This window comes from Clinocottus analis, unplaced genomic scaffold, assembly GCF_023055335.1.
Source record: "Clinocottus analis isolate CAN_PGR_092001 unplaced genomic scaffold, fCliAna1.0.p SCAF_18, whole genome shotgun sequence".
NCBI classification, from domain to species: domain Eukaryota; kingdom Metazoa; phylum Chordata; class Actinopteri; order Perciformes; family Cottidae; genus Clinocottus; species Clinocottus analis.
This window is the reverse complement of record NW_027175909.1, coordinates 16,410,019-16,432,459: the sequence shown is the minus strand read 5'-3', so window position 1 is coordinate 16,432,459 and position 22,441 is coordinate 16,410,019. Positions and strand designations below refer to the sequence as shown.

Sequence of the window (22,441 nt, the reverse complement as noted above, 5' to 3'; positions counted from 1 at the left end):
AAAAGTCTATTTTTATCTCCCGGTACGTTATCGGGCCTGCAGATGAAGGGGTGAGCGTGTTGAATGAGTGCAGAGGGAACACTCTGGACCGGGAAGAAACCAGCAGGTAAACGTTATACTCAACGGACACGCATCACATTCTGGAAAGGATTCTGGGAGCTAACACAGCTACAGCTAACCTACAGCTAACGGAGCTACAGCTAACGTAGTTACAGCTAACGTAGTTACAGCTAACGTAGTTACAGCTAACGGAGATACAACTACAGCTAACGGAGCTACAGCTAACGTAGATACAACTACAGCTAACAGAGCTACAGCTACAGCTAACGTAGTTAGATCTCTAGCTACAAGTTACAGAGGTATAGCTAACGTAGTTACAATTTCAACCAACAGATGTACAGCTAATGTAGTTACAGCTACACCTGACGTAGTTACAGCTAACAGAGCTACAGCTAACGGAGCTACAGCTACCAGAGCTACAGCTAACGGAGCTACAGCTACAGCTAACGCAGAACAGCCAGTCAAATAAGCAGTCTCGTGCCAGTGGAGAGCGACATATCTGGATGTGATATCACACTATGTGCTATCTTATGTGTAAAAATTGTGGCTAAGTAAGCAGTTTCATTTCAAGCCCATAAACTATTGATAAAGTTGTTTTCCCTTTTTTGTATGCAAACCTGTTGAGCCCTTTTATATCAGGTCACAATTTACAAAACAACAAAAATACATGGTATAAATACCAAAAACTAAAATAAAACATGTGAGGTATTAAATTAAACATAAACATCAGGGCTACAATAATATGTAATCCTCTAATAATAACGTACAACCTCTAAACACAACTCAAATAATAAATAGGACTAGGGGTTAGCATGAGGGCTTGAAGGGCTACTCAGTGTCTCAGAAAGTGGCAGGAAACTCCTTCAAAACTGATTTTATTCTTGTATTCTGGGATACATTACTATGCTCCTTAATGAGCTACTGGCTAACAAAAGTATGCCGTTTAATTCACAGTACATTATTTCGCCTTTTGGAATTTCCATTATAAAATGATGGCTGACACAAGACACGACTCATTATGTGGCCTAAAACCTTTGGCATGCAAATGAAGCAACATTTTTGACGAGCAAATCAATCTCTTTTTTTTGACACTCACTGATTGATGAATTTCATTGGCAATCAGTTTTCAACGTATTTTTAAATGAATCTCATCAATGGGAGCTGCCTCGTGTCCCTCATGCAGCCCAGTGGCTCCAGAGCACTGGAGCGAGTCAGAGGTGTGCGTTTCACTCCCGTGCAGTGATCCTGGGAATGAGCGTTTCTTCTGTTGCCGTTCCAGTGCAGATAAAGGACTGGTTACAATGGCCGCCAGCACAATGTCTTTGTCCAGTCTTTGTAAGTTAGAGACAGCTGGAAGTGAAGATTACAGAAGAGACACGAGACAGAGAGATGTAAATCTCAGACCCGGTAGAGGACGTGAAAGGTTGGGTTTAGGCACTTAACTTCAGAGAGAGAGAGGAGAGACAGACCGACAAAGAGAGGCAGAAAAAGAGAGAGAGAGACCGACGGAGACAGAAAAAGAAAGAGAGACAGACCGACAGAGAGAGACAGACAGAAAAAGAAAAAGAGAGAGACATAAAGAGACAGAAAAAGAGAGAGAGAGACCGACGGAGACAGAAAAAGAAAGAGAGACAGACCGACAGAGAGAGACAGACAGAAAAAGAAAAAGAGAGAGACATAAAGAGACAGAAAAAGAGAGAGAGAGAGACAGACGGAGAGACAGAAAAAGAGAGAGAGCGACAGTTAGTCAGAAAGTGAGAGAGAGACGGACGGAGAGACAGAAAAAAAGAAAGACAGATGGTGAGAGAGAAAAAGAGAGACAGAGACAATAAGAGAGACAGACAAAGAGACCAAAAAAGAGAGAGACAGACAGAAAGAGAGAGAGACAGACAGACAGATGGTGAGAGAAAAAGAGAGAGAGAGACAGACAGATGGTGAGAGAGAAAAAGAGAGAGACAGAGCGAGGGTAGCAGCAGTCGCGTTAACACTGAAGGTGTTATTAATAGCTCGAGGTAACCAGCGGAGGAATCAGCGTGTGATTGAGATGATAGCCGGACGACCTTGTGAGCCGAGGTCAAGATGCAACAGGGATCTAACAGACAGAGCTGGAAGATCCACCTCAGCTCTTTACTGGGGGGGGTTCTAACAGAAGAGGCAGAAAATAAAGACAACATATGAAGAAGAGGACAGTTAAGTTACTGGATTCCAGATAGAAAGAAGCTCTCTGTGGCTAAATGCTAACCCAGAGCTAAATGCTAACCCGACAAGACGAGGTTGAGCACCAAAACATTACACAAACTGAAAAGTTGACCTCACGATGTCTCTACACAGAAGTCAGGCTATCAGCAAAGTTATTATAACTCCTTATTGAAGCATACAAGAATGCGTGTGGGCAAATAGTGTCAATAAAAAAAACACAAACGTCAACCTCATGGTGGCGCTAGAGGAACAGTGAGTGGGGGAAACCTAAAAAACATTGCATGAATAATCTAAAATCAAAGGTGCCCGATACTTTTCTGTAATAATATCCATTCTCCGTTTACAAACGTTCAATTCTAAGCGGCGGCCATCGCTCTCCTCACTCAGCAGCCGTCAACGCTGAAGCAATCGTTCAGGCGATGTGTCACCGCCTCTCGCGGCCCGCGGGCCCACCACTTGTTCTGAGCAATAAGCTAATTGATTGAAACATTCATCATCATCATCATCATCCATGGCCACGTTCTGGTATGAAAGGTAGTTCTGGACTTTACGCGTACAATACTAACACTAACAGGAAGAAATAGCATAATAACAAATGAATCGCTCGAAAAAAGGAACATGACACAAACGCACTTAAAAGTAGAGGTGACCCAGAATAGTTGAGTACTTGATGTTTTGATCGTTTTAAAGGCGACTGATTTGACTGCCGATCTCAAAGTGACGGGTACATGTGGTAATTAAACACGCGGCCGTTCATCATTTATAAATACCAACATGGCTATTTCAAAAATCAAAGAACGGGCCCTCATTTATTTATCAGGGCACTCGCGTAAGAACGCAGCAGTATCAGATCATCAATACGCACCTTGTCAGGGTCACGGACAGCGACGCAAAGTACACACACACACACACACAATGAACAGACAATAAACAGCGCTGGCCATTATTCTGAAGCGTTTAACATCTCAACCAGTAATGCTGTTGTTTTTACTATTTTTTTTCCATATACTGCAATACCAAACACACCAGCAATCAGGTCACTATTTTAGATTCTTGGTCGGTTTTCACATGGATGGATGGATACTTTATTCATCCCCAAGGGCAAATTTGTTTGTGACAGCAGCAAGCAAAGTTACATAAAAGACCCAAAAATAGTAGGTATGAAAAATACTCGATGCATGCAACAAATCAGATCAGCAGAGCAGAGTACATTTAAGAAAATTAAACAATGAAGAAGGTGCAACAATGCATGCGGTGTATATGAAGTGTATATACAGTGAAAAAGAAGAATGTACAGCGACTAGCAAACTAGGGCTGTTGATGGTAAATCAATGGACGGAGGATCTGGCCAGTGGGGACTTATTATGAAGTCTTATAGCGGCGGCAGGAACGTTCTCCTGTATCTGAATCTATTTAACCGAGTGACAACTTCTTAGCTGAGGCTTCAACGGAGATAAACACATAAGTCTGGGATAGGAAATCTCTGGAAAACCCTTTCTAACTGCTGGAACGATAACAGTAGGTGTATTTATGTAACGTTCCTCAGGTGAATGTAGGACAGACTTTACGCTTAGCTGTGATTTAATGAAAGAACGTCATAGAGCGACCAGGACATCAGGTTCTACTCTAGTGAGAAAAACAGGCAATAAATGTGAGTTTCCTTCCACTGTAGAAAGAGAGATTAAGGAGTTTAAGGATGAGCAGAGCTCTGCAGCTTGGCAGATGGATGGAGCGCTACATCTTGGAAACACTTTTCAGAAGTTCTCCGTGCTGAGGAAAGAAAAACAAACCTTTTTTAAAAATGTTTTTATAGCGCCACGGAAAGGAAACATCCAATGGCGTGTCCTGCCAACACAGCCTGGTTCAGAATACTTGAGTATACTTTGGATATTTTCTTTATCATTGCCAAGATTTCATCCTTTTACATGAAAAAAAAATTAGAAGATTCAATTTGTAAATGCGCTGTCTTATCATCCAAGGACATTATTTTGTGTTCCCAGTAAAGAACCACTGATGTGCCAAATTAAAATCCCACATTGGACGGCAGTGGGACGCTCCGAGTGTTGTGGTTTTGTCTCCTCCGGGGTTTTGGGGATGAAACCGTCGAGGTTGATGGCCGTTGGCCGTAACGCAACAAGACGAGAGATCACAAGGTTTCCAACTCTGGCCCCCGGCCCTTGGCCGCGAAGCCCTTTTCCTCTACCACTGTCCCTCTAATTGGCTGTGTGGATAATACTGGAACTCTTGAATTTACATGGAAACACTTTGAAGACTTTGAGCACGCTCGTACACCCCCCTGCGGGCGCAGTCTCACATCGGCGGTGCTCGGCCTCGGCAGCCAGCACACACCGCAGAGAAACCGAGACAGAAAGCAAACACTCCGTCCGGGGAGGATTGGGAAAGAAGTGGAATGGAGAGGTAACGTTTGTCTAGGGACCCATGAGATTGGATGTGAAACGAGTACAGCTGTATGCTTACAAAGGATGGAAATAGACTGAGAGGGAGTGGGGAATACAGACGAAAACATACTGAGTGACGGCGTCTTACTCTATAAACGCTAAAGCGACCTGGCGCTTGCCTTCACTGCGGTTCAGGTCTGATTAAGCTGTTTATATAACCTCAGCTCTGCACAAACAAAGGTGAGGATCCACAGATGGAAAATCCAGCACATTTATTCTCCCCTCATAGAATTTTGGACCATCAATGCATCTTCCATCACTGATGTAATTCCATGCAAGGATGTCCTTCTCCTCAGCGGCAGCCTGTGCACCCCCTGAGGCGTTCCCATACCAGTTTGGATAGATTACCACCCCCACCCCCCCGTCCCCAGTGTGCTTTGGGAATACCACAAGGTCTCCTCCCAGAGGAATAACTCCATGGCATCAAGGAGGATCAGATGCTCTTGACATTTGGATCCTTTCAACGTGAAAAAGATCCGGACTGCTGGTCCGAAACTTCTCGCTGATGCTGAAGCTATTCGTTGACCCACTTGAGTGGCTCAGTGCTAACCTGCTTCAGTATCATATATGGGACAAAAAGCTGCATTTAACAAAGGTTTAGAAAACAGCTGCTTTACCCAGGATCGTTCCATTCGTATCAATACATACGCATTATATAGTTTTGCATAAACGAAGAATGTCCCGGAGCAGCTCAGAATGACCTTTTCTCTCGTGTGATGTGATTTCTGAATCAGAAAAATGAGGCTTACTTGAATCACATTTCTAGTTACGAATTAGGTTGACAGGGAGTTTGCGTAAGAAGGAACTGTTGAGGTTTCTGTATGAGGAGAGTGGAAATGTCGGGTGAGTGGACAACAGCGTTTTGTGCCCGTTGTCCCCTGAGGCGGCTTTCGATGATGTCCTGAAACTTTGTGCATGCCTGATCCCTCAGACCTCACTGTCCTGGTTCTGTTGTCTTGTTTTCTCCTCGTGTACTCGAGCGTGCACACGTGTGCTCGTCTGTGTTTGCACGAGTCGGCATTATTGTAATATGCATCTCATCGCGGGAACGTGGAGTAAACATGTGCCCGGGTCACTTTGACACTAACGTGAGCCATGGATGCGATTATGACAGCGGTATCCCAGCGGCGTCTGTCGTGTGTTTACTGGGCCCAGTCTGATGGCAGCACTAAGCCCCCTCTAGGCCAGAGTGTTTATCTCGCTGGTGTTAAAGGCTCTGGTCTTTTGGACTGCGCCCAAAACGAGGCCTCGGTGCCCGGGCAGCTCAGCCCCGGCTAACTTCTGCTAGTTGACCTCGTTTAAGGCCTGGCTGGCTGGCTGCTGTCTGCTGGCTAGCTGGCTGTGCCCCCTGAGCACAGAGCCACAGCCATCCAGCTCTCAGCAGTGTCTCTTTGTGTGTCTGACTTAGACTAATGCACAGGCTTGAAATTGTAGTCTGAACCAGAGCCAGCACCAATTTATTTAGCTCGGTCCGTTCCCGACAGCTAAACATTTCATCTGGATGATGCCGGCCAGAAGCAAAGATACTGACGTCAAAACTCATTCTTCTTTGCTTTCTGTATCTTTTGCTCTCTCGTATACAGAGCTGCAAAGACGCTTGTATGGACACAACCTAATACGGACCAATTCATCATGAGCATTAAGTGACTGTTTAGCCAAATGTATATTGTACTCCTTAATACTCTCAGTGACAGCCAATTAGAGTTTGGGGTGAGGCAGTGTGACATCACATTCAGTGTTTTCTACAGGACTTTGTGAGGTTGAACGAGGAGGTGAGGGGGCTTTGTACATTTAAATGTTAAATGCATGAATCTGGTGCACTTTTAACTTTTTCCGTCACCACCGTATAGCACTAGAATTCCAGGATCTGGGCTGGAAATTAAGTTAAGTCATTTTTTCATGATTTAGTGACTGGCTCATTAGCTTCCAGACTCCATCGTGTTTCATGTTAACATCTCAGAGTAGCAGGCCGCGCCGCTGGGAAGTCCAATGGGTAGAGAGTCCAATGAGTAGAGAGTCCAATGGGTAGATAGTCCAATGGGTAGAGTCCAATGGGTAGAGTCCAATGGGTAGAGTCCAATGGGTAGAGTCCAATGGGTAGAGTCCAATGGGTAGAGTCCAATGGGTAGAGTCTATTGGGTAGAGTCTGATGGGTAGAGAGAGTCCAACGGGTAGAAAGAGTCCAACAGGTAGAGAGAGCCCAACTTCTAGTCCTCAGATTGGGTCCCCTTAACTCGCAAAGCCTACGTATCCCAAGATGCAACTTGATTGTGTCTCTTTGTTAAACCCTCCTGTGCCGGATCAACGTCTCTCCAGGCCCGAGGCCACAACCCTGTTGGGTATTTTCTCAGACTTGACAAGGCTCCTCTAGGGCCACAAAAGACATACTTCATTATTTAAGAGAGCAGGTGAAACCTTTTTTTTCTTCTTCTATCCTTCTATTAGAACGAACACTGTGTAATTTCCCCAGAGCATTCATCCACATTGAGAGCTGGCAGTTTACAGCACACTGCACATGCATGCAAACCCAGAGACAACTGTATGTATGAGCAGAGTAAATTGCCCTCCGGCCGAGCGCTCTCCTTCCAGCCTCCTTTCTGTGCATCTGATAGTTCCGTCTGTAATTACTGAACGAGGAGCTGTCCTCGGGGTTTACGTTGTCCTGTGTAGGATCATTACAAATATCTACAGAGGCCTATTAGTGGCTGATGAGGCACTGTGCTGGACCGGAAGAGCGTGGGCTTGTTTCAAAGAGAGGGAGAGTCCTGAGGCAGGCCTTAATTAGCCGGCGGGATTGAGCTAGTTCCTGGTTTCCTGGTCAGGTGGAAGACAACTGGCCTCCGCGTTAATTAGCGCTGTGCTCTTAGAGTTGGTTTTTATTCCCCTGCTTCATCTTACAGAAAGGTGATGGAAGATAACTGCTGCGTTTGATGTGAGGAGGAAGACTGTAATGTGTGCGTGTGTGTGTACATTTGTATGCAGGGAGTGTAAGACAATGATGTACAGAGGATATGCAGTTATAGTGAATTTATCATTGTGAGTTTATTTTGAAAGTTACTCAGGTCTTCGCTGTCTCGTGATCACTATATTTGTTATAGCTGAAGTATGCTTTAAATAATATACATACTGTGTTTTTAAATTGATCACGTATTTAAAACATATCCACACAGGCATAAAACACACAAAACGTTTGCACAAATCCAAACACATTAGCCGTTTCTCGGTGTACCTGATGCTGTGAACGTTCATGTTGAAACAGGATTTTGTGTTTAGCCCACAAGAAAAATCTAAGGAGTCATGAGGGGATCCACAGGATGGAAAGAGCGTTGTTTATTTATTGATGTATTACTCCTCCATGGCGCCCACCAGCTGTAGGGGGTCGGGCTGGAGAGACCAGTTAAGTCCATTGAGAACCAGTTCATGTCCAAGGACAACCATCGTTTTGACATCGATCTTTACCGGACGACAACATTGTTAATGTAGCCTCTTGATTTGGAATGATTCATTAAAATATTGCCTAAATAATGTAGGGTGAATATTTCCTGTATGTATTTCCTTTTTTGCAATATATATTGAAGACAAATTACTGTACAAGTCGGGTTATAAGCCGCTACTACCTTTTGGTGGTTGTTTCCGCTAGCTTCCCGCTGTAGCCAGCTAGCGCAGCTGCTAGTTCCTCGCTAGCTCCCCGACAACCACCGAAGCTAGCGGGACCGGGCCCGGCTTGTCGCCTGACTTGGGCAGCGGGGACGCAGGCAGTAGCAGAAGCAGCAGCGGGGAGCTAGCAGCAGCGCTAGCTGGCTACAGCAGACAGCTAGCAGCAGCGGAGAGCTAGCAGCTTACTACAGCGGGGGCCCACCGAAGGTAGCAGCGGCTTGTAACCCGACTTTTATGGTAAATACTTCAAAGATTTTTTTTTTCCAATATCCTGCGATCCTAATATGTGTCCAAAATATGATTTTATGATTTTTCTTTAATATCCAGCCCTCATCAGCACTGTGGGATGGGCTGTCCACATACTTTTGGCCACAGAGGATTCAAGCCTCGAGTGCTCAAATGCAGTCGTGGTTTCTGTTTAAAGCTTCATATGAATTTAATCGATATTAGATGCATTATGAATTGATCACAACCTCATTACAAACACACACACACACACAAACAAACATGCCAGAGAGGGAGAAATAAAATGTGTTGCGTCTATTTTTTGAGTCCCGCGGCCATTTTCTTTCTAAGTACTCCGTCGCAGGCCGCACCACGCTGCGGCGTGACAGCGTGACGCACTCCGGTAAAAAAAAAAGCTCTCGCTCGCGGTCACACACATGTCGCCATGGCAATTAGTATGTCAGAGTGCGTGTGATTGACAGCTGCCACAGCTGGCGCGTTAACAAGGAGCGGTGCCGGCGGGGGAAACCCGGACACACAACACCAGCTCTGAGTGAAAGGTGAACGTCATGTTTACCCACCGCCACATTTTACTTATTCATCTTTCAAATATTTCAACTTCATGTCGACAGATGGACGGTCGGAGGTTCAGTGCAGTCAAACACGTTATTCTCCATCGCACAGACTTCATAGAATAATATCAGTTGATGTGATTTCTGCTGTCAGGAAGCATCGCCGAGGCCTTCAGCTCCGTACGGAGAGAACAATATGGCTGCCCGCCTTGCTCGCTTTCAATAGAACATCATCAAACATAATTAATAGGGAACGTCGTGCATATGGAAGTAGGTCACTGTATGTGTGCTGCGTTTGAAACGCTAGAACAGCGCGTTGCCGTCTGATCGCTGCGGGGCGGCAGCTGGTTGTCATCCAGGATTCTACCGATTTATCAAGTCGTACAATTTTGTATAGTATAGTATATGATAGTATAGTAAATATATATGGAAGACAAAATAAGACCGAAAAACTCATTGGTTTCTTTAAAAAAAATTAAAAAGTCTACATTTTGATTTCTTAAATTGAATACAATAATATGATGCAAAGAATTTGCATAAACGAGTTTCGCCCCAAATAGTTGTATAAATTTTGTATTTGACAATAATGTCATCATAAAAGATTTTACTAATATGTTGATTCAAAAAATAGGTTTTGCAGAGATAATACGTATGTTTAATGCAATTTCTCAGTTTTCTGCCAATTATTTTCTTAAATTACTGATTATTTTAGATTGTGAGAAACATCCATCCCAATTTTCACAGAACCATACGAGACGTTTTCAACTGTACAAACCCAAAGATGTTTAATTTACTGTGACAAGTGACAGAGAAAAGTAGAAAAGTAGAAATAGCTTGAGTTTAATTGATTTAACTTCCTCGAGGACATTCCCCTCATTAAACATTTCTCTAAAGCTCATAAACCAATACATAAACACTGAAATGTGCCTTGTTTACATGTTAGCTTCCCTGCAGACTTTTGCTTGCCAGACAGTAAAATAATGTGACGCCATCAGGAGTGCGTCACCAGCCCGTGAGACCCAAACAGGGAGCGCCACTAGTGGGGGCAAAATATACTATTATCAAAGATTTCCAGTTCTTGACTCCATATTTTTGTGAATTAAAAATCATCTTAGTACAAGTTGACCTGGACATTCACCCCGGTGTGTCCTCAGCTGCTCGCTGTGTGCAGACTTTCAGCCGTCTGGTTCCAAAGCTCTGGCTCAAGTCCGCCGGACACGAGTCTGGCTCCCGGCTGGACCGCCACGATCCCATCTGACTGAGGGCGGGCGGGCGGCGGCCTGTCTGGGCCGCTTTCCACCCCCCTCCCATCCACTCACTCCGCGTCCCAGCCCCCGCATCGATCCCCGCGGCGGGGCAGGAGTGGGACGCGCTGTCAGGGCGAATCCCGGCTCCACCTGTCACACGCAAATACGCAAACTCACGCACGCGCACACACACAGCTGTCTCCGGGTGTTTCATCCGGTGGCTCTGCAAGGTGGGCAGATTAACGGTGGCAGCTCGCTCCACCGGGAGGAAATCGCGGCGCTCTGCACAGACCTCGTTTTAAAGAGCGTTCTGAAGGGATACAAGAGAGGCACCGATGTAAAGGACCACGGCACCTGGAGATGTGTCAAATGTACCTTTTGACTCCGTATGCATTGACTCAAACTGTCCGATTTGTGAGCCGTCACCTACAGCCGTCATTTAGAGACAATCAATCTCACATGTACCTTTTATTATGACGCCAGCATTATTCAAATAGCCCTAGTGGTTGCAGAGATACACCCTTTTTTAGTTTTGGTGTGACATTTTTCGAGGGAAAGGGTCTAAGACTAGGTTGGTGTTTTGTTGGTTAAATGCGTTGGTCTCTTCAGTGGAGTCTGCTCGAGGGAGCTGAGTGGTAACCTGGTAATTACCTTGTGCTCTTGAGCCCCGGCCGCTGTCAGCATTCATACCTCACCGGGGTGCCAGGAGACCCGGTCAGAAATAGCCGCGTCGAGTCCAGTCCGGTGACGGATCCTTGATTGTAGGCAGCTGGCGGCCGCCGGGTCTTACCGTCGGGCCAAAAACACTTTACGAGTGTCGCGCCGAAGCACCGCCGCTACTCTGGGCCCCTCGTCGCGCATCCCAGGACGCATAAGTCATTATCATGTGTGATGGGGGGGATAAAAAACATGTGAAAATAAGATGTTATAGAGTTTTAGGGAGAGAGCCAATGACCCAAATGTGTTGCACACAGAAGAGAGGAGGGAACAAGAAGTAGAGGGAATGGTTCTCCCTTAATCATGCAAATAAGTCTGTTCTTAATTTAGATATTAATTATATCTTGTAATTTGGCAAACAGCACGCAAAGTCTGCCAAGGGTGCCCCCTGACACCCCTGGTGTGTTTCCCAGCAGCCCTCAGTCTGTTTCCTCTCAGACGGAAGAGGCTTTACTAATTTAACAAGTCGGACCGAGAGAGGAATCTCACGGCCTAAATGATCATCCCTCTGATCCCGTTTTCTCTCCTCTGATCTCAAGCTTCACTTTTGCTTTAGCATCGAGTTTTTGTAATTGCTTTTGTATTACACGTCTTATGAATCTGAATATGACTCGTTTATTACTAGAGGGAATTCATAATCCAGCTGCATCCCCATGTCTCCTCTGTCTGACGGCTGACGTACGCGTTGTTGTCTCTTCAGTGTTCGCCGCTGCACGGTCACGGATTCGTCTTGGACAAGTACACCTGCCGCTGCCGGACGGGGTTCTACCACCCGGACAGAGTGGCTGTCAACGGCTTCACAAGTAAGTCAGCGACAAGTCCATCGCCTGGTCGGGTATATTTAAGCAAAAAGGTACGAGAGACAGTACTGTATCATCAATAATGTACTGTTCAAGAATAGCCTTAAACAGTACATTATTGACGATACAGTACTGCCACTCGTACCTTATTACTTCAATATATGTATTTGTATATGTATGTATATATATATATATATATATATATATATATATATATATATATATATATATATATATATATATCTCGTACAATAATGTACAAGAGGCAGTACAGTATCGTCAATAATGTACTGTTCAAGGGTTTGTCTTGAACGGTACATTATTGACGATACAGTAGGGCCTCTCATACCTTATTACTTAAATATATATATATGTATATGTGTGTGTGTATATATATACATACATCGTACAATAAGGTACGAGAGACAGTGCTGTATCGTCAATAATGTACCGTTCAAGGGTGTTCTTAGGCAAACCCTTGAACAGTACATTATTGACGATACCGCACTGCCTCTCGTACCTTATTGCTTAAATATATGTGTATATATATATGACCTCTTAAGTCTCCTTGCATGGACCAATCATTGTTTTTATGTAAATACATTTTATTTAAACTGTATTGTATTCCGATTGAAGAATTGTCGTCGTTATAAGCGTTCCACTGGAATCAATCGTGGAGGGAAAACTGGTTTTAATGGCGTTAAAATAATAAAAAAAACAACGACGTTAATCATCAGCTGTTGGACGTTCTGTGTCCTTCATCCAGCACGACCTTGAGATGCATTTAGACGTTGAGCTCGTCACATTTCATGAGATCACATTTCCTTTTAAGTAATTTGCCAGCAAAGGTTAAAAAAAAAACGACTTTTCTGCTCATTTCGTAAGCGTCCGATTCTGCTCATAAAGCGGAGACATTGCTGATGAGCCCGAGCAGCCGGCCGTTATCAAAAAGAACCACGAGTTCCCCTTCCTGTGCTCCTGTTACGCAACGTCTTCATTTAATAACCGCGGTGATGAGAGGCAGGTGCTGCTGCCCCGTCTGGAAGTGGAAGTGTAGCCTTGGTACCTGGGGAGGCTAATCAGGTTCAAGATGGGAAATATCTTCTCTTTTTTTAATGGTAGTTACTTCTCCCGGTTCATTCTGTCGGCTGAGAGTTAATTAAAAACAGCTTTTGCAGACACAGAACCCCAGTGGTTCTCACCTGCCCTCCATCGCTCTCGCACTTTTTCATTTCCATCCACTTTCCCTCCCGTCTCATCCCACGCAAACATCGTCGTCTCTTCTACCTCGTTTTCTCACCCGTTTTACCTCCCTCCTCCGAAAAAATGTCTTTCTCGGAGAGCTAGATATCTGTGCTGTCTGCTTCTGCCTGTTTGCTGTGAGTGTGTGTGAGTGTGTGAGTGTGTGTGAGAACACAATAATAGAGAGGAGAGGCGAGCCTGTTAGCGAGGCGTAGTGCTGCAGTCTGGCCCACCATGGGGCCAATAACAAGCCTGGTTAATCCACGAGGGGACATCCTTGACACTCCTCTGCGGAGAAAACCAGCGCAACTCACTTTCCTTTGTCTCCCAGCGATCGCCGTGCATTGTGGATCCCGCATGTAAACAAGCGCAGAGACTTAGTTTCCTCTGACCGACAGACTGACGAGCACGAGCCCAAGGATGTGACTCATTTCTGGAGATAAGTAGTCCTTTTTGAAGGGATCAATGCTGTGCAGAGTCATAGCTTTGGAAAATAGGCCAGTTTCTTTTTTTAAAGGCGAAATCCCCTGCAAATCTCTGAGACAATGGCTCTTTCCAATAAAGCCTCCATAAAAGCTCTATATAAGTCCACCATCCGTTATCTATGCAACCATATGGGCATCTGGTAGGGGATTTACCAACAACAAGTCCACTCGCTTCTGGTTGTCCCGGTTTGGGTTTTTACCTTAGTTTACCCTGCAGAGCCACACAGCGGCTCTTTTTAAGCATCTAGTGGTTCAGCGGTTGGTTTATACCTTCAAATCTGTGGAGATTCTTGAATATTTGTACTTTCGCCACCCAGATCTTGCTCCTAGCTAAAAAACAACTTTTAGGCTTTTTCAGGTCCGCCTATAACAAATTACTTTCAGGATGATGATTTGTTTGAAATGATGCAGCTGTAAAATTTGACCCATTGGCCCCAATGAGTCCAATAGCCCCAATGGCCCCAATGGGCCCAATGAGCCCAATGGGCCCAATGGGCCCAATGAGCCCAATGAGCCCAATAGCCCCATTGGCCCCAATGAGCCCAATAGCCTCAATGAGCCCAATATCCCCAATAGCCCCAATGGGCCCAATGAGCCCAATAGCCCCATTGGCCCCAATGAGCCCAATAGCCTTAATGACCCCAATGAGCCCAATTGCCCCAGTGGGCCCAATGAGCCCAATAGCCTCAATGAGCCCAATAGCCCCATTGGCCCCAATGAGCCCGATAGCCTTAATGACCCCAATGAGCCCAATAGCCCCAATGGGCCCTATGAGCCCAATAGCCTTAACGACCCCAATGGGCCCATTAGACCCAATGGCGGCTATTTTAATGCTATTTTAATTTTGTCATGTACCAAACCATATATTTCACTCAGTCATATATTACTTATGGTATTCAATACATCTAAAAACAGCAGTTTGGGTATTTTTTTATTTATCATAAAACAACCTATGATTTACAGTTTTATATAACAATCAGTCTGCACCCCCCTATGAAAACATGTTTTTTCAATGTGTTGAGCCGTTCCGTCCCGCCTTCAGACCCAATCATCTCTGTCCTTGTCAGGATAAAACAAATGACGAGGTCTTGGTGTCTTTTTTTTTTTTTCCGAAGGAAGCCGCCTTTATCGGCCTTGAAGGATCCGCCAGTGACTGAGCGAGTTGCTGCAGTGTTGACTTTTCATGTTCACACATATAGATCCGTCTCCCCCGTGTTGACACAATGTCGATGGATCCCTGTAAGGTCAGCGAGGGATAGGAATATCTACTCAGAGGAGCACTTCATCTCCTTTATCTTCCAACGCTCAAGTCCGGAGGAAGAGCCAATAACCAGGAGACTTAGGAAGATGAGACTTGTTGCTTCACAATCTGCATGACGCACTAATTCTGAATTAATGTAGTGTGAATAACAGCTGCATGGCTAAATGTGATCGTCATTCGGTTTAAATTAGGAGGTGCCCAGATTGATCTGCCTCTGATTGTAATATTAATCAACCAATTAATTAATATTTTAATACAAAAACAAATAATCCATTGTATTATCCATTTTAGTTGTGTGTTCTTATGCAAAAGTATCCACTATAGATGACAAAAACCAAGGTAAATAAAACATTTGTGATGCTTTACTAACTCTGGGACAGTTACAATAATTTTTCAGACAAATAGAGACAAAACACACAAAACAAAAGCGATGGTATCGGCCGATATGAATCGTCGACGGTCACGATACTTTCCCATGTTTTAGACACACGACATGCACACCTAACACACCTGTAGCACACACTTTTACTTTATGTTTGTGTACATATATGCATGCATTTGTGTATGTATCCTCTTATATTATTTGATTTTATCTTATTCGATTATATAAAATTTAAAAAATCCCTCAAAAAGCACAACCCAGTGCCTGTTGTTTGTGTTATAATGTCTAATGCCTCTGTGATGTCCATATCAAATAAATAGAGTCAAATGTCAACCTTTGAACTACTTTCAGATAACATTTCAACAGTTTTTATCCATGAACACTCATTTAAATCGCTTCTCCAGTCATTTTTTGGTTCACGGTTTCAACTTTAAGCATTAAACTATTCATTTATTATTTATCATCCTTCTTTCTGACACAGCTTTCATGTTGCAACACGCGTCTCTCAATAGGTGAATCCACATGTAGAATCAAATCATGATTTCATCAAAATGCAGCTGCTTTAATTCATTGTTTTAAGACTCTTAAACCCTTCCTCTCGTTCTCCATCTTGTGCTCCACAGGGACGGGGAAGAAGGGCAAAGCCTCGGCCAGCGGCCCCAACGCGGACGAGGGCTCGTCCAGCGACTGCCTGCCGTGCCAGCAGGGCTGCAGCTTCTGCCGGGACGAGACGCCCTGCGTGGCGCCCGAGGACGGCGCCCTGCGGCTCGCCGTGGTGTCGGTCCAGAGCCTCTGCATGCTCGCGGTCTTCGTCAGCATGGTGCTCGTCTACCACTTCCGCAGGAACAAGGTGTGCACGCTCACGCGGACACGAGCTCAGAGCTCTGTTCTCCTTCTTTAAGATTTCAGCTTTTTCGGGAATCTGGTTGTGTTGGTTTGAAGAACACCGGGCAGCGCTTCAGAGACACAATTACAACGTCACATCGGTTAGAGGCGTTTGATGTGCTCTGGGCCGGGCCGTCATCAAAGCCCTGCGGATCAATAAATAAATAAATCTGTTTGTGGGCGGTCACCACAAAGCTTTGAAATCATTTCAAACGGCCGAGCCGCCGCAGATCAACTCGCCGTCAGCCACTTGCGTCTAAATGAGAGCGCGACTTTCACTCTGAGTGATAAAATGTCGGGATATAACCTTCCGAAGATGAAATATGTGTTGGGTAAATAACATATTCTGTACGTCATCATGTTTGTTGCAACTATACTTTTCACAAACACATAACTTTTTATGTGGAAAGTGAAGATTTAGCTTTTTGCACATAGATATTCATCGAAGGAAATGTTCACGACTCGTAGTTTCAGTGACGTAAAGCGAATATTTCACCTGGGGAGTGAAAAATATTACATCATGTAAAGTGATTATATTTTCAGGCCGTAGCCTGATTACTTATTACTTTATTCAGACTCACAAGAGGGGTCCATGTTTTAATAATAATCTCAGTGAGAGAACATTTGCTTCTAAAACTGTTGATGAATATCTCATCGTTCTAATCCTCTCGGAGGAAATGGACGTGGTGTTTAATTTCATTTCTTTATAAATTGCTGCTGTTTCTGCCGGAAATGTAAGATTTCACCCTGCAAAAAAATACATTTCAAGAATCGTAACATAAAGTATTGAAACAGAGCGAAAGGCCAACGCTGTCCCAGGACTGAGTGCTATTTACAAATTTACCAATTTACAAATTTTACAATTTACAAATTTACAAATTTTACAATTTACAAATTTACAAATTCAACAATTTACTAATTTAAAAATGTACTAATTCACAATGAAGTAACCTGATTCACAATATATTTTTTAAATTTCAATGCAAATAAGTTGACAGAGTGCATAAAAACAGCATTAAATACTAATAAAGCCATTTTATGAAAATATAAAATAGTGTGTTTCAATCAAAGTTAATTTAGTTATTAAGTCAGTACATTTGACAGATGAGTTATTGGCCTTTCAGTTGGTTTAACTTGCCTCGTGCCATTTTGCAAACACTGACCTGTCGACACGTGAATCGTTGTCATGCTGCTCAGTTTAAATGAGTAAAGTAAACCTGTGAGCCTGCAGTTGTTCCTCAGTGAAGTCTCTTATTAAAAGCTTTGTTTTGAGCATTATAAGTGCAGATTATCTCCACACACCTGAAGACGGCTGCATCACATCAGCCGGGTTCAACAAAGGATCGTTCTTATTAATAATGCAGACGGGAGGTTGAGGTCCTTCAGGGCTTTTGTCGTCGTTTAAACACCACTTGTGTAATCCCACTCATCTCATCAAACCAAGTCTACCGGCTCAGTTCATAAGCTTCTCGCAGACTTTGCGATAAATTAAAGTTTTTGTATAAACAAATGAGTTAATTTGGCTCTTAGATTTTAATTTATGCGAACACGAACACTCGCCTGCTCCGGATCGCCGGGCCTCTGCGTTGTGTTGTGTTGCGTTGTGTTGTGTGTTGTGTGTCCTGGAAGCCGAGGCTCGGTCGTCCTCTGCTCTTTGAAAGCGCCCTCGAGGCATCGCTTCGGCTTCAGGACGATATTTTAGTTAAATACGTTACGTAACAGGAGCACAGAAAGAGCCCGAGATGGTTTGAACCCTTCTATAAAATGTCCTGCAGGCAGCAGCTTTGTTCTCTTTCAACCAACGAAGAAGAGAGCTCCGTTCTGCTGGGATATTGTGTTCAGAGCTGCTGCAGCGAGAGAGCATTTTACAAGAGTAACGGTCAAAACTGTCCTACATTCATTTTGTGGGAGAAAAAAACACAAAATATCCTTGTCAACATTATCATTTTGGTGATTTTGGACATAAAAATGTCAAATTGAAGCTGCCGTAATCACTGTTTTTAATCAATTACTACGCATAACTGTTCCAATTTTGCCTCCTTTTACTTCTGTTTTTGCATGTTTGGGCTTTTCAATTTTCATTTTTGATTATTTTCTTTGATTCATTTAATAATCCTCTGAATCTGCGTCCTTAAACAAACACTAAAACTATATCTCAGGGTTGTTAAAACCTTTATGTCTTGAGGTGTAAGACCCCAGGGCGCGTTGTTGGGTCCCCTTTCATTCCCGCCCCCCCTAAGGCCGGTCTCGTTCCTCGTGTGTGTAAAAATAAACAGTTCTGACTCTGATTCTGTGGCCAAAAACCCGTGAATGTGGATTTAAGCATTTGATCCATAAAGAACAAGCTTATTAATATCTTTTCTTCTCTTGCAGAGCATCCGAGCATCAGGTTTAGTCCTGCTGGAGGCCATCCTGTGCGGAGCGCTGCTTCTCTACTTTCCGGTAAGTCTGAGACACTCGCTAGTGTGTGTGTGTGTGTGTGTGTGTGTGTGTGTGTGTGTGTGTGTGTGTGTGTGTGTGTGTGTGTGTCCGTATCTTTTCATGTGTTCGTCTCTTGGACATGTTTGTAGATCATCCTCGCGTGCCGGCAGCTCCTTTGAGCTGAAAACACACAATATTCTCCTCCACTGAAGGTTGACATTCAGCTTGACCTTCAGGTCGCGCTTGTCACTCGTTCATCTAAATCAAACGTACCGGAGCTTCACATCTGCATCGGCGGTGCGGCGCGGCGCCGGATCGCTTTGCCTCGTCGGATAGTTCAACCCCCCTCGGTCCATAAATCATCCCCGGCGAGCTTTCACTCGCGACCGAGGCTCTGGCTCGCCGGGCCGTGTGCGCCTGAGATGGAGGCAAACATCCTCCGGGGCGTGTTCGCCGACCCTCTGCCGACGGTACACACAGACGCTCACACACTTTCTTTCACCGTGAAACAGAACATGTGAGCGATGTGCAGCTACAGGAGGAGAGCTTTACTTCACATTTAGCTGACGCTTTCGTCCAAAGCGACTTACAATGAGTGCATTCAACCGTGAGGACAAACTCAACAAGAAGGAAGAATGTAAAATTACTTAAAGTTAGCGGAACTATACAGTGCTGTCACTTTCACTGACACTGATATATATACACATATGTATATATGTATATATGACCAGCACCCCGTACGGGCCGGTTGATTTACACAAACCCACCACTCCGCCGTCCTCTCGGGTGCTCGGAGGCATTCGGCTAATTGCAATTTAGCTGCCATCGCGTGCAGCTACATGCTTAGCGAAGCGACGCGGGGGTGAACGTAATTAACGCCGACGTGATTTAAAGCCGGCTAATCGATGCAATTTGCCGCCGCCGCGACGACGAGGACGAGCTTCCTGCAAAGTAATAATGTTTGAAAATGTGCAGACTGAAACCGAAACTGGGAGTCAGGTTATCGGTGAGTGAACGGATGATAATCCTGCATCCAGCTGCTGTGGCGATGCTAAGAATAGACTGCGCGTTAAAAAAAAACAAATAGAGGGAGTACAAAGGGAACTTCACTCCGCTGATATACATCCTCGTTTATAGAGATTAGATTATTCTATTAGATTATTTCTGTCACGCTCAAACGGGCCGATGTTTCCTTGATAAAAGATCTCGGCCCGATCGCGCGTGAGAGATTGATCTTCACCCGGATGCGTCTCCACGTCGCCCCCCCCCCCCCCCCCCCGCGAGCTGCGAGGGCTGAGACGCAATCGCTCCCCGATCTAAATATAGATCCAGAAATATTCCTGCCGCTGCTTCTATTTTAAATAATTCCACTGTTATTAAGCAGCGGGAGATGCAGCTCTGTGGCTCCCGTGGCATTCGGCTTTGTGGAGTAATGCAACCTCTCTCTCTCTCTCTCTCTCTCTCTCTCTCTCTCTCTCTCTCTCTCTCTCCTGAGTGTCACATGCAATAACTTCACCCCCCCTTCCTCCTCCCTCTCTGCTTTGAAATGAGAAGGGAGGAACAGGGAGTACAGAAGGAGAGAGGCAAAAACGATGGCGGTGCCAAAGCCGGCTATTTCTGTCTGGCTGTGTGGCGTTTGTGATTCACAATGTGATCCCTGGATTAGCTCGCCAGCCCCCTGCGTTTGTCTCTTTTCGGCTTCTTATTGGCGCAGCCGGGGGAAGCTTAGGCGGCAGCGAAGTGACAGAGTTTGGTTTGTTTGTTGTTGTTGTTGTTGTTTTTATCAACCAGACTGCATCCATCTCCTGGTGCATCCTGGTGCATCCTGGTGCATCCTGGTGCATCCTGGCCTCAGCTCGTCAGAAGGCATTGATCGGCGCTTCTCAATAAATGCATTATTGTACTCGTCTCGTGTGTCACGCAATATCTCGTCAAAAGGGACTAAAATTTATTTTTTTAATCCCAGATTGTTCGGCGCGGCAACCCGGTGGCCTCTCGCCGTCTGACCTCCATGAGAACAACGACATTTACATGTTTTGCCTTTTTGAGGCTCATTTTCCCTTCGCTACTTCCTGCGCATGTGCGCCGGCGTCGGCCGCCACCAGAGAGCGCTGTTCTCTCCTCGTGGAAGTCTGCGGGTTTCTATTTTACATTGTGATGACACCTTTCCTGCTGGGCTTTGAATGCTGGTGTGTGTGTGTGTGTGTGTGTGTGTGTGTGTGTGTGTGTGTGTGAGCAGTTTAGTTCCCAGAGAGACGACTTTGAAGGTAGATTTGTGTGTTTTTTACCTGAGTATAGGGTTAGGGTTAACTCAACTTGTAACTTTTTGGATTGAGAGCAAAGTATTTTTTTTTTGAGACCGCAGGTTTTTGGGTTTTTTTTGTCGAAATTTTTTTTGTAGAGATTTTTTTTTTTGAGCCAATTTTTTTTTTCAGAGATTTTTTTTGAGAAACTTTTTTTTTTTGAGAATTTTTTTTTCAGATACTTTTTTTTGAGAATTTTTTTTGAGAGAGAGAATTTTTTTGCGAGCTTTTTTTTTAAAAGACTTTTTCGAGAGAATTTTTTTTTTTTGGAGATTTTTTTTTCTTTCAGAGAGCAATTTTTTGAATTTAGAGCAAAGATTTAGAGATAATTTACTTACAGACAAGAAATTTGCTCGGGTAAAACAGACACAAACCTACCATTCATAGACGACTCGTTCGTCGGGTTTCACCTTCGACTCGATCGTTGTGTATCTCGAGGTTGTTAAATGACACAAAACTATTTGAACCTCGAGGTGTTTGGCAACGAGCCAACCGACATGTACATAGTTCGTTGGCGTCTTTCTGGAAACCAGAGGAGCATTTTCTGATCCAGTGACATCACTTTGAGGCTGCTGGGAACCCTTTTATATCAGAAAAAAACATGTTCAGTATCAAATTAAACATAAAAATCAGGGATACAATAATATATAATCCCTCTAAAGCTCTGGGATTAGGGTTTAATGGGCTTCGTGTCAACCAGCTGACCAACAATGTTTCCGAGGAGGACAATATCTATGTGATAATCTCAACCTGGACACTTGAGATCGGCCCAAAATGATCCTCTGAGAAGGATGACATCACTGTTTAACCGATCCTCGGGTCAGAGTAACGACTTCATGTCCTGCTCGATAAATCCTGAAACCAGCGACCTTTGAGTCCCGCCTCTCGCCTCTCGCCTCCCGCCTCCCGTCCCTCGTCTTCCCACCTGTCCAATCTCAGCGTTGTCTTCGGTGCCAAGCTGGGCACGAGGCGCACACCTCCACCTGACTCCGGCCGGCCGGGCATCAGGGGGGCTAATGAGAAACGGTCCGGCCGAGGGGGATAACGCATCCTGACCTGACAGGCCGTGAAACACCGGCTGCCAGCTCGCTCTCTCTCTCTCTCTCTCTCTCTCTCTCTCTCTCTCTCTCTCTCTCTCTCTCCTGTTAGCGCCGCTCTGCCTTCCCATCCAAGCTGTTCTGACACTTTCAATCTGACTTAAGTGGATTTGGAAGGGTTGCCGTTTGCATTTCCATACCCGGTTTCCCTCTTCCTCCCCCCTCCCTCCCTCCTCTTCCTCCCCCTCCTCCTCCTCGGCAAAGTGCTGAGAAAGTTGAAGTTCAGGATACATCCTTCCATCTCCAGACAGACGGAGAGGACGAGAGATTATAAGAGAAGAAAAGATAGCATCGCGACATTGGAGGCGGGCTATTCCCTTCTCTGATGCTGAAGCAAGACGGGAATATCTCTCCGCATCTTAACTGGCGATGAGGAGGAGGGAGGGAGGCGAGCGCCGGCCGGCCCGCCGGTCTCGACCGAGCAGAGTG

General features: G+C 44.8%; 1 protein-coding gene across 1 annotated transcript in view; it reads left to right on the top strand.

Moving 5' to 3' along the window:
* Window positions 1–22,441, top strand: part of gpr158a (G protein-coupled receptor 158a) — a 57,647-nt gene that overhangs the window by 11,553 nt on the left and 23,653 nt on the right. The window contains exons 3-5 of the mRNA XM_068581708.1: window positions 11,837–11,939; window positions 15,930–16,156; window positions 18,565–18,633. Coding sequence (XP_068437809.1) covers window positions 11,837–11,939; window positions 15,930–16,156; window positions 18,565–18,633 — 399 coding nt within the window. The remainder of the gene's footprint in view (window positions 1–11,836; window positions 11,940–15,929; window positions 16,157–18,564; window positions 18,634–22,441) is intronic.